Source organism: Leptonychotes weddellii, chromosome 8, assembly GCF_054177405.1.
Source record: "Leptonychotes weddellii isolate Sample4059 chromosome 8, ASM5417740v2, whole genome shotgun sequence".
NCBI classification, from domain to species: Eukaryota; Metazoa; Chordata; class Mammalia; order Carnivora; family Phocidae; genus Leptonychotes; species Leptonychotes weddellii.
In genome coordinates this window covers 79241170-79253885 of record NC_138376.1, presented here as the reverse complement: position 1 = coordinate 79253885, position 12716 = coordinate 79241170, and the positions used below count along the sequence as shown (strand labels likewise).

General features: G+C 38.0%; 1 protein-coding gene across 4 annotated transcripts in view; it reads left to right on the top strand.

Annotated features, from left to right (window-relative positions):
• Positions 1-300: 300 nt before the first annotated feature.
• Positions 301-12716, top strand: part of HACE1 (HECT domain and ankyrin repeat containing E3 ubiquitin protein ligase 1) — a 103181-nt gene continuing 90765 nt past the window's right edge. The window contains exons 1-5 of one of the 4 annotated variants that reach the window (XM_081828723.1): positions 302-619; positions 2653-2695; positions 6544-6598; positions 8186-8275; positions 9037-9141. In XM_081828723.1, coding sequence (XP_081684849.1) covers positions 6570-6598; positions 8186-8275; positions 9037-9141 — 224 coding nt within the window. In that variant the 5' untranslated portion in view covers positions 302-619; positions 2653-2695; positions 6544-6569. Of the gene's footprint in view, positions 620-2652; positions 2696-6543; positions 6599-7681; positions 7771-8185; positions 8276-9036; positions 9142-12716 lie in introns of all 4 variants that reach the window. The other 3 variants (XM_081828724.1, XM_031031820.2, XM_006736862.3) reach the window with 3 other exon arrangements.

Genomic DNA, 12716 nt, shown 5'->3' with positions numbered 1-12716 from the left:
TTTATTTTAAGAACTGTGCAAAACCCCAATCTGCTATATAAGAGAGTGACAGAATTAAAAGAAGCTGCTCCTCTCCTGTACAACTTTGGCGGGCCGGAGAGGGCGTGGGGCCACACAGCAAGTCTCTCCACGAACTTGGGGGTACGCCCAGTCTCGGCCTCGCTTCCCGCACTCATTTCTCTACCACGGCGTCTGCGTCGTCTGGGAGCGGAGCCACCGGCGCACCCAGCATGGCTCCGCCTCAGGCGCGCGAGTCCGCCGGCTCTGAACTACTGTTCCCAGAAGGCCGTGCGAAACCGGGAGGGAAGCGGCGGCGGTGGCAGGAAGGGCGCGAGCGGCAGCGGCGGGTGTCCCGTCAGTGGTCGGTCCGGCAGTCCCTGACCCCCGGCGGAGGACGCGGCCTCGAGCGGCCCGTGCAGCTCTCCGGGCGTTATCCGGGGCGAGCCGGTGCCTCCGCCCGCCGAACGGGCCCGGGGCGGGATGTAGGGTGTTAGGCGCGGAGGCCGCCGGCGCGGCGGGGTGGGCGCGGAGGGCGCGCCGAGGATGGAGAGAGCGATGGAGCAGCTCAACCGCCTGACGCGCTCGCTGCGCCGCGCGCGCACAGTCGAGCTGCCCGACGGTGAGCTGGGCGAGGGGTTAGGGGTGTCTGGGGCAGCCGTGGCGTGGCGGGGGCGGGGCTCGGGCTGCGGCGAGGTCGGGTGGATAAACTAACCCGAAGCCGAGAAAACGCCCACATTTACTTTCTTTAGCTGGGAGGGGCCAAGCTGGAACCCCGGCTACCCCTCTACCGCTGCTCCCACCAAGGCAGGTGGGAGTTTGCTGGAGGGTCTGGGTTCTGCGGGCCCCGGTGCTGGAAGAGGCAGGACAGAAGTATCTCCCGACTGTGGATCTGGGGTTTTGGCAACGGGGCAAAAATATCAGTCGGATGGCGGAGACCCGGATTCAGAAAACATTACAGTTGTGGGTCATTGAACAGTCGTTGCTAGCCGGGGCTAGAGAGATGCACCAAAATAGTATTTCTATTTTAAGCTGCAGAGCGGGAGTTAAGTAGCCTTTCTTTTCTTTTCGGAAATGGAGAGTACTGTATTTTGATATTTTGACAATAAACAGACAAAAGGGTGTTAAATATCAAGTATGTACTCTTAAAGTACTGTGCGTGTGTGTATATATACACTTTGAAATTATGCCTGCCTGTCTTCGTTTATTCATAAGACATAAGTGTGGGTTGGGGACCTTCCACAAAGAGGAATAAGGCATGATCCTTGTAGTTCAGGAATTTTAGTTCATTGTGCCAGGGTTTCTTTAGAACAGGCAAAGAAAGCACTAGCAATAAAGAAGGTGAAAAATAAAGCCGTTTTGTTTGCAGCCTCACGAATTGCTACGTTTTAGTGGCAGTGGGATATGGCCTTGCTGCCTCTAGGAGGCTTTCCGTTCCATTTGCCCCAGTGAGAGAAGGTGTAGGAGGTTAATTAAGGCTGGGGATTTTTTTTTTTTTCTAATGCATTGTATTAGTGTATCTTTAATTTTTCAAAACTTTCTTTGAATTGCTGCTGGAGAGGTGATTTGTAGGTTATAGGAGACGTTAGGAGAGAGCCATCTAATAAATGTGGGAATGGGAACTTTGTGGATAATTTTCATGAAAAAATTTCCCCCTAGTCTCTATTTAGGATTAAGAATAGGGATGATTTATGTGACTTTCTGAAAAATAATTTTCTACATGGTACTTTGCTAGTATGAAGTAGTTGACTGAAAATAATTATGATTTTATTTTTTTTATTTTTATTTTTTAAAGATTTTATTTATTTATTTGAGAGAGAGAGAATGAGAGACAGAGAGCATGAGAGGGAGGAGGGTCAGAGGGAGAAGCAGACTTCCTGCCGAGCAGAGAGCCCGATGCGGGACTCGATCCCGGGACTCGAGGATCATGACCTGAGCCGAAGGCAGTCGCTTAACCAACTGAGCCACCCAGGCACCCAATAATTATGATTTTAGTAACTATAGACTTCCAGCTTGAACTTCTACTTTCTGTGTTTTCTTTCCAACTTTTACCTTTGCGTCCATTTCTTAAGTGCTGTCCTCATTCATTTTCCACAAATTATTGGTATAGGTTAGTGAAGAACACAGCATGCAGTTTCATTGACTTGGCAATTGTGTTGCTTAGTTTATATCCCACTATTTTTTACAAAAATATGATTTAGAAGACCTTGATAATGTTTCCTGGTCTTAAAATTAAGTAATATATTTTCATTGTAGAAAATTTCAAGAAGAAAAATTCAAAAATTGGTTATTCTACCACTCAGTAATAAACAATGTTAGTATTTTATTTCCTTCTATTATTTTTTTCTGTCTTTCTCTACCAAATTAAGATCATACGGTATATGGTCTATTATTTTGCTTTTAGAAAACATCACTTTTTAAAATACCTTTAAATATGCCTCATGACCTTGCAGCTTTTCATAGGATACATGTAACAAATACTGAATTTAATTTTTGTTTTGATAATAGATTTTATGAGGAGCAGCTTTGTAGTTTTTAAGTCTTAGTCTTTCTCTAAGTCTTTCCTTAGGATTAATAAGTGGAAGAAGAATTATAGATCTAATTATGTCAACATTTGTAAAGCTCTGAGTATCAACTCTCAACTTACTTTTTTAGAAGGTTCCACCAACAGTCTTGAGAGTCCCTGGAAACTAGAATAGTAAGTAAAAATGAAACATTGTCCCATATTGCTAGGCAAAAGTGGCATCTTGGCTTTCATTTGTTTTTTTTTTAAATTATAATGAATTTGCTCATCTTGTTTCTTTAATTTGTCTTGGTCCCTAAGTTCTGATAGATCTTTCTTTTTGAATTCTCTGAGATTCGCTCTTTCAAGTGCGTATGTGTATGTGTTATAAAAATCTAGTTATAAAAATCCAGATTGTTGGGCTTGCATTTTAAAGACTGCACAAAAGTTCTGAGATCTCTAAATTTAGAAAATATTCAGATACTTATTTTGCCATGTTAGAATTCACTGATTAATAAGCATCTGATTGGAACACATTACTAAGGTTAGAAAGTTTTTAATCAGCTTTTACTCTAAAATTAACTTTGTTGCATAGGATTAAACTGCAGATTTGATTGACTGAATTGGATTCTGGTAGAGCACATTTATATTTCTTTGGGATGATGAAAACCTGAGTATTACCACTAAGTATTATCACTAAATAATGGAGTGCAGGTTGTTGAGTCATCCTAGGCAGGGCTAACATAGGAATATTCTTGTGAGAGAGGAAGTGAAGAGAAATAAATTACTCTAGGGATATGGATTCTCAGTGGACTTTAAAAATTGGTTTATATTGTTTGATTATGTGGAAAAAATAGTCTTAAATTACTGAATTTACAGTGAATGTAGCTTGTTTCATAAGATAATGGAACTTGAGCCCATATTAGCATATATTTGAATGATGATTAGGGTGATAATCAGTTTTTAAAAAATTGTTCCCATTTGATGGTTTAAAGAGAAATAGTGTATGTTATAATGAATCTGAGCTCCCTGTTCTTCAAGGTTTTCCTTTTAGTTGTAGAGTTCTGGAACTTTATCAACTAATCAAATGGCCAACATATCTGAAAAAGTGAGAGATTAAACTTTTTTTTATCACTCTGGAAGATTTTAATTATATACCTAGTTCTTAAGGTGTCTTCCTGAGCGTGGAGAAGGAAGCAAGTGAGAAAAAATTTTATTCTCTTCTTTCATAGTATACCTTTTCCTGGATAGTCTCCTTGTAGCATCATAGCTGTGGTTATATTTATTTCCTCATACCATTTGGTGTATGAGTTATATTTTTATAGGGTTATATGTGAATTAAAAAGTGAGATCTATATCTAAATTTTGTCTAAATAAACACCCTATTAAAACCCATGCGAACCTTATGAAGCTTATGCTCACTTAAAATTATGTACGAACTTGATTTATAAGTTTAAATTAAAAATAAGGGTCCTTCTTGTTTATGACTTTGCTTATTATGGAGAGACTTAATGAAATTGTCATGGCTTGGAAGTTCAGATGTTTATTGGGGCGTGTATCATATGAGAGAGAAAAAATGTTGCCATGCCCAGGGAGGCTTAAGTGCAGTATTTTTCAACTGCTAGTGGTGACTCACCGGTAGTTAATGAGAACAATTTATTGCAGTCAGCATTTTAAAAAAGGAAATAAAAAAGAGAAATAAAACAAATTAGAGGGGCGCCTGGGTGGCTCAGTCGTTAAGCGTCTGCCTTCGGCTCAGGTCATGATCCCAGGGTCCTGGGATCGAGCCCCGCATCGGGCTCCCTGCTCAGCGGGAAGCCTGCTTCTCCCTCTCCCACTCCCCCTGCTTGTGTTCCCTCTCTCACTGTGTCTCTCTCTGTCAAATGAATAAATAAAATCTTTAAAACCCCCCCCCCAAAACAAAAACAAATTAGAGTGTTTTGCACATAAAAGACTATTTTATTGTAGACCTTTTGGTTACTATATGTAGTATACTGGGTGTACTGTAAGATTTTTATTGTGTGGGCTCTGGAATCAGCCAGGTTTGAATTCAAGCTTAACGACTTAGTGCCACCATCACACAGCTTGTTACTTAATTTAGTGCTCAGTTTTTTTGTTTGTAAAATGGGGATAATAATAGTACCTACTTCATAAAGTGGTTGTGAGGATAAAAGAGATGATGCATGTAAAGCGTTTAGAACAGTGCCTGTAAGATAATGGTTTAAAACATGTGGGCTGTTAGGACTAGGATTTTTTTTTTTTTTTGTAGTAAGAGTTGTTGCCTCTGCATGCTGAAACTTCAGAATAGTTCTACTAGGACTAAATTTCTTTTCATGAATATACTTACAAATAGTGAAGTAATGAACAAAGATGTGAAGAAATGTTGATAACTTTTTTCCTTCTTTTTGGTATATATTTCTTCAGTATATATTTCTAAATCTATAAACTGCTTTATTCAAACATAACCACAATACTATTGGTAGAGCCAGCACAAATGACAATGATTTTTATTATCATCAAGTCCCTATTGAGTTTTCTTCTCCCAGAAACATCCTCTTACAGTTGATTTGTTTGGATCAGTACCCAGAGTCCACATATTATTACTTGGTTAATCATCTCTTAAGACTCTTTTAATGATAACAATTCCCCTTTTTTCTTCTTTTGATAAAACTTTTTATTTTTAAGTAATTTAAGACTTACAGAAAAGTTGCATAAATAGTACAGAGTTCCCATGCATCCTTCTCCCAACTTCCCATAATGTTCACATTTTGTTACAACCATAGTACACTTATCAAAACTAAGGAATTAACATTATCATAATACTATTAACTGCATTACAGACTTTATTAAAATTTCATGAGTTTTCTCACTAATGTCCTTTTTCTAATTTAGCATCCAATCAAGATACTATGTTGCATTTAGTCATCCATGTTTCCTTAGCCTCCCCACACTGTAATAGTTCTTCAGACTTTTCTTGGCCTTGAGACTTTTTAAGAGGACTGCTTGGGTATTTTTGTGGAATTCCCCTTAATTTGGGTTTGTCTGATCTTTTTTCTATTCCTGGTGGATCGTATCAGAGGCTACATGATATTACATGATATCAGTATGTATTATATCTGGTGACATTATCCTTTATCAGTTGATCAAGGTGGTATCTGCTGGGTTCTCCACTGTAAATTTACTGTTTCCCTTTGTAATTAGTATTTTGGGGAGATACCTTGGTACTATGCAAAAACCCTTTTTCCTCCTAAAACTTTAATTTTAGCATTGGCATTAATGTTTTAAGAGTTGTTAGAGTTACTTCTCTGTAAATAACTTAAAAAAACCCATAAACCTCTAAAATGCATTGAATTGAGATGACCATTAGTAATATATAAAAATAAATCCAAACAAAGCTGAAATTTATATAAGTATAGTCCAATATCATAGATATTGTTGACTTTTAACCTTTTCTTTTGGATCATATTTCTGTGAACTTCATAAAAGATATGAAGGAAAATGTGCGTAAGTGTAAAGTAATGTGGAAAAGTAAGATTTTAATGCTGTTTTGTAAAAGCTTCTAAAATAATTCCCTTTGTTATAATATTGTCAAGAAGCAAGTATTATGTATATTTAATGTTTAAAAATTATTTTAGCATATATATATATCTATAATCGCTATATATGCTTAAAATTCCCCCAAACTACATGTAAGTTTGATAAAACATGAACTCGGTAAACACTTTTTTGGAAGTAAAAGAAGTTTCTGTTGTTAAAACTACAGAAAATACTAGGTCTCATTTTCCCCATCAAATCCAGAAGCTAAGCACTTTGGTGATGATGTAAAGGGGTCTAGCATTAGGATAAGAAATTCTGCATTGTTGCAGATTTTGAAATGCCTCTGATATTCCACACTATCTTTAATCTTTCTCCTCTTCTCACTTTTTATATGGAATTAGGAAAACTCTGAGGTAGTTTTAAGTTTCACCCTTTGGAAAAACATAGGACATAAATTCTTTTTCTGTTTTTTGTTTAGTTTTTGTTTTGTTTTGTTTTTTACTCAGATAATGAAACTGCTGTTTATACATTAATGCCAATGGTTATGGCTGATCAACACAGGTGAGTGCCTATTTCAAATTTATGCTTTTTGTATAAATATGAAAAAGAAGGGCGTCTGGGTGGCTCAGTTGGTTAAGCATCTGACTCTTGATCTCAGCTCAGGTCTTGATCTCAGGGTCATGAGTTCAAGCCCGTGTTGGACTCCACACTGCATGTGGAGCCTACTTTAAAAAAGAAAGAAAGAAACAAAACCTCTCAAAAACTAAAAAAAAAAAAAAAAAAAAAATACAAGAGAAGTATAAATTTACCTATGTTGTATACATATACATGCACAAACACAGTTTGGACATAGATGTTGTCCTGGGACATGCTGTTTAACCTCTTTTATAGTTTATTGTCTGTGAAATAAAAACCAAGATTTTCTAAGGTCCATCTCAACTGTAAAATTCTATGGTAAGAGATGTTCTGAATGAATTATCAGATATTAAGTCAGTTATTTGGTTGGTCACTGACAATTAGAACAACATTGTGATGGTTTCCGTTAGAGGTCACTACTGATCTTTATTGCAAAAGGTTAGGGCTGATGGAAACTTACTTCCTAATGTTCTGCTTTGATGTTCTTTTTATTGATGTAGTGTGGACACTCTTTACAGGGCGCATATGAGATATAGTTATCTGGCTGGGTGATGAGATGTTTATACTTGTAGCGGGCAGCTCTGCTGTGGTTAGCCATTGGGTAGTTGGTATAATAAGGTGACAAGGAAACTATTTTGAAACAAGTTTAAAATATAAATAATTTTTTGCTTTAAACTTCCTGTGTGATACAACTAAAACATGTTTAAATCTGATTTTTCTTTTTTTTTTTTTTAAAGATTTTATTTATTTATTTGAGAGAGAGAATGAGAGAGAGCATGAGACGGGGGAGGGTCAGAGGGAGAAGCAGACTCCCCGCTGAGCAGAGAGCCCAATGCGGGACTCGATCCCAGGACTCCAGGATCATGACCTGAGCTGAAGGCAGTCGCTTAACCAACTGAGCCACCCAGGCGCCCTAAATCTGATTTTTCTTAATTGGCCAAAATTAATATAGGGAGGCTATACTTTTTGCAAGGGGAGCAGCTAGCCCAACTCTCTTTGTTTCTCAAGAATCTAGGGAGAACTGAAGCCAACTTAGGTATCTTCGGAGCAGATGATATAGATCAGCAGATGAGGAAACCTTCAACACCAGTTTATAGGTCAGTGCAGTTTTTTTTTTTTTTTTAAGATTTTATTTGAGAGAGAGAGAGAGTGAGAGAGAGACAAAGAGAAAGAGCACAAACTGGGGGAGAGGCAGAGGGAGAACCAGACCCCCCACTGAGCAGGGATCCTGATGTGGGGCTCCATCCCAGAACCCTGGGATCATGACCTGAGCCGAAAATCAGACACTTAACTGACTGAGCCACCTAGGCACCCCAGTGCAGTTTTTTGGATGAAACTGTTGGCTACTATGCTGTGCTTAGAGAATAGTGCTTTGTTTTTTGACTGACTTGGGACAGAACTTTTTGGATAATTGCTTAGAGTAACTAAAGGGCAATTAACTTGAGTTACTATGTTTTTTAAAACTTTTTTTTTTTTTAACATATTGATTCTTTTAATTTTCTTTTGGCTTAGGTCTGTTTCTGAGCTACTATCAAATTCAAAGTTTGATGTCAATTATGCATTTGGACGTGTGAAAAGAAGCTTGCTTCACATTGCAGCAAAGTAAGAAGGAGGATATTTTGGATTAAAGTCTGGTCTAGCACAGTGATCAGTAAGCTTTGGATCAGTGTTGTCCCACAATAGTTATGGGAAGAGATGAGAATAGACTGCTGAATAGTTCTTTATTCTGTTTAGAGCATAGTGTGCTGTGTTTGCATTCTTTTTCTAGATACGTCAACCTTGAGATCAGACTCAAGTCTCACATCTACTATCTTAGCTTGTTCTAGGTCAGATCAGTAGTTTATCTTTCCTGGATGTACTTGAGAGAGTACATTCACTGAAAATTTTCTCTCATCCAACCAGTATGAAATTTTATATGTTAACTGCACATGAAGCCATTGGCTTTATATTTTTTACTTAGGTATGAGAATGATTTTAATCCATAATCTTCCAGTTACATATGTAATCAATCAATTAATTGATATCTTAACTTCCTTTCAGGACTTAGGTAGATATGTTAAAATTAATTTTTCATAATAAGTTTGGCTTCTGGAAGGCTAAAGAATTGAGAGTACTATGTGGTTTCTTTTATGTATTAATACTTTATTTTGCTTTATTTGAACATCTCAAATACTTCATAGCTTTCATAGTAGAATGTACCTTCTTGAAAGTAGAGGATATTTACTATTTATGACAAGTTAAATCAAATTGTAGGTTAATAATGGACCTTAAAAATGTGTTTAATGGAGCTTTTTGTTTTTTTAATTGAGGTGTATGTCAACTGATTGTTGAATGTATCTGAACTGTTTTTAATATTGTTTTAGTTGTGGTTCGGTGGAATGCTTGGTCCTGCTATTAAAGAAAGGAGCAAATCCTAACTATCAAGATATTTCAGGCTGTACGCCCCTTCATTTGGCAGCTAGAAATGGGTAAATATTTTGTCCCTTGAGTAGCTTAAGTTGTATTATCAGTTATGACTGACAGTATTCAAGGCTTTCTGGATTTGGTGATTTTTTTTGACCAATATTTGCCTTGGGAAGAGGGTCGTGGGTCATTGTATTCAATATTTAAATAACTGTCATATTTAATAATTTATTAAATTGTTTACTAATATTTTTTCTTGAAAATATACTTAAGTTCATTTTTACTTTGTATTATAATGATATTTTCTTTTCTTTTTTTTTTTTTAAAGATTTTTATTTTATTTATTTGAGAGAGAGACTGAGAGAGAGAGAGAGAGCACATGAGAGGGGGGAGGGTCAGAGGGAGAAGCAGACTCCCTGCCGAGCAGGGAGCCCGATGCGGGACTCGATCCCGGGACTCCAGGATCATGACCTGAGCCGAAGGCAGTCGCTTAACCAACTGAGCCACCCAGGCGCCCCTGATATTTTATTTTCTAAAAAGCATCATTGTCACCCTCTTTGTTTTGGTGTCCTTTTTCCTGCTCATTCTTTTTCACATCTATTTCCATACCTTATTTTCCAAATCACTTGTTCAGTTAATTTTATTGATGGAAGTAAAGATGGAGTAAATATATTATACCCAGCTTATTTATATCTTTTTGAGAATGGGCTATACTGTAGTAAGCTTTCTAAATTAGGATAACTTACTCCTTTCAGTACCAAAACTTACCTTTCCTTTTAATTATGACAAAAAGTTTTCTAAATAAATAATGTATTTACTACCCTTCCTTTTGAAATTTTTTATTAAATAATTTTTCCCCTTATAATAGTGTTTCTAAAATGTAAATATATTTTTGCTTTTTCCTGATAACTCTGGTCTTCATTATGAACATCTTTATGTTATTCTATGCTGGTTTATTTTACTTTTATATTATATATATCTATATATATATATACACTTTTATATAATATATGTAATATAAAAAAGCTCTGTTTACTTTTTTAAAGTTTTATTTATTTGAGAGAGAGAAAGAGAGATGCTTGAGAGATAGAGTAGGGGTAGAGGGAGAGAATATCAGACAGACTCCCTGCTGAGCATGGGGCTCCATCTCAGGACCCTGAGTTCATGACCTGAGTCGAAACCAAGAATCAGACACTTAACCAACTGAGCCTCCCAGGTGCTCCATTGTGTGGTATTTTAAACCCCACTATACTTTTTATGGCTTTCTTTCTCACTTTTTTGTTGAGAATTTCAGATGTCACATCTCTGTGTCTGCCTCTACTTACTACTATTTTTTACTATTTTTTTTTTTTTTTTAAGATTTTATTCAGTTACCTGACAGAGAGAGAGAGAGCACACAAGCAGAGGGAGAGGGAGAAGCAGGCCTCCCACCAAGCAGGGAGCCCAGCACGGGGCTTGATCCCAGGACTCCGGGATCATGACTTGAGCCAAAGGCAGATGCTTAACCAACTGAGCCACCCAGGATCCCCTATTTTTTTATGTCTTAAAATTCTGTTGGACTGAGGGGTGCCTGGGTACCTAGGCTCAATTGGTTAAGCGTCCGACTCTTGGTTTCGGCTTAGATCATGATCTCAGAGGCCTGGGATCGAGCCCCACATTGGGCTCCACACTCAGCAGGGAGTTTGCTTGAGATTCTCTCTCTCTCTCTCTCTGTCCCTCCCCGCCCCCATCTCCCCCTCCCCCCTCTCTTGTGCGGGAGTGTGTATGTGTGTGTGCTCTCTCTCTAAAATAAGTAAATCTTTAAAAAAAAATTCTGTTGGACTGAGAAACCATACCAAATGGCTGGAATTATGTTTAAAATGAAAAAAGTAGTTTTTGACTCAGGGCTTGAAGAACTTATATTTATAAACATGTTTCAAATATATAAAAGTATATTCCTAGGGCACCTGGTTGGCTCAGTCAGTTAAGCTTCAAACTCTTTGATTTCGGCTCAGGTCATGGTCTCAGGGTCATGAGACCGCTTTTGGGCTCTGTGCTGGACATGGAACCTGCTTAAGATTCGCTCTCTCCCTCTCCCTTTGCTCCTACCCTATCTCTCCTTCCCCCTGTCTCTCAAAAAAAAGGTATATTCCTATGTCTCTTTTTTTTGTTTACTTTTTTTTTTAAAAGATTTTATTTATTTGAGAGAGAGAGCATGAGTGGCGGGGAGAGAGGGGCAGAGGGAGAGGGAGAAGCAGACTCCCTACTGCACAGGGAGCCTGCTGCAGGGCTCAGTCCCAAGACCCCAGGATCATGACTTGAGTCGATGACAGAAGCTTAACTGATGGAGCCACCCGTCTGCCCCTCTTCTTTTGATTACTCTTGAAAATATTTTTGTTTCTTGTTTTGACCTGAGATTCTAGGTAGTTGAGGGAGATGCCTGACTGAGATATGGGGCTAAAATTGTGTACTGCATCATTCTGAGACCAAATTTTTGCATACAAGGATTAAAGTGGAACCAAAAATAAAAGAACCATAGTGATATCTAGGTTGGACAGGGAAAAGGCATACTCCTTTGACCCTGTTTGGTCTGATCCAGTTCTTGATTTAGCATGTGAACCAGTTGTCCACTGTTCTGATAGGTAACAAGGTAACAATGTGCTAATTAAACAACTATTTTTATAATAGCCACACTGGTGATGTTTGTAGGGTGTCACACCCAAGGTCATAGATCTTGTTGAATTCATTCCTTGCTGAATTGATCTCAGATCTAGATACGTTATCCCAAGGGTTGGTAAGCTAGTGACAAATCTCTTTCAAAAAGTTACACGTAGAAAAATATCTCAGTACTCTAGATCAACGACTGTAAGTGAAAGGAGAGATTGGTGCACAGTGGGGATAAAATGTCTATTGCCATTGTAGTCAGAGACTTAAGTCATTTAGGAGATCATTACTTTTTTTTTTCTAGTTTTGTTGAGCTATAACCAACAAAATTGTAAGATTTTTAAAGTGTACATCATTATGATTTGATAGACATCTACATTGTGAAAGGATTCCTTTCATTTAGTTAGTAAACACATCCATCACTACTATCACCTTACATATTTATCTTTTTTTGGGTGGAGGTGTGAGAACATTTAAGTTGGAGACTTAATGTCTCCAAGAAATCGCTTGATTTACATGGCAAGTCAGTGAGGAGAGAAGGAATAAGAAGAGTTTGTAACCTTAACATAACATCTAATTTGGATACCTTTCTGTTTCTATAAAGATTGTGATATTCAATACTTGACTATTTTAGTTTTTGTTACTGGGTGCCTTGTACAACTTAGAGTGGCTCCATAAATGTTTACTGAGTGGCTTGAGTACATGTTACTCCTTGTAGCTTCTGATATTTTCAGAAATAGCTTTTTATTATAATTTCTTTATGAGTTCAAATTTGTCTAGGCTGAAGCGGAAGTCACAGGGGACTTATGCCCCTTTTGCTTGTCCATCCGTGTTTGGGAGTTTGTTTTTTGTTTTGCTCCCTCAGTTACCGTTAGATGAGTAGTAGAATTCTCCTGGCCTGCTTTATCATTCCTCTCATTAACTGGTAGTACTGGGTGCGCTGGTACTTAATTGCCCTCCTTCCCAGTAGAAGACCCATTGAGCTACCACAGAGCAC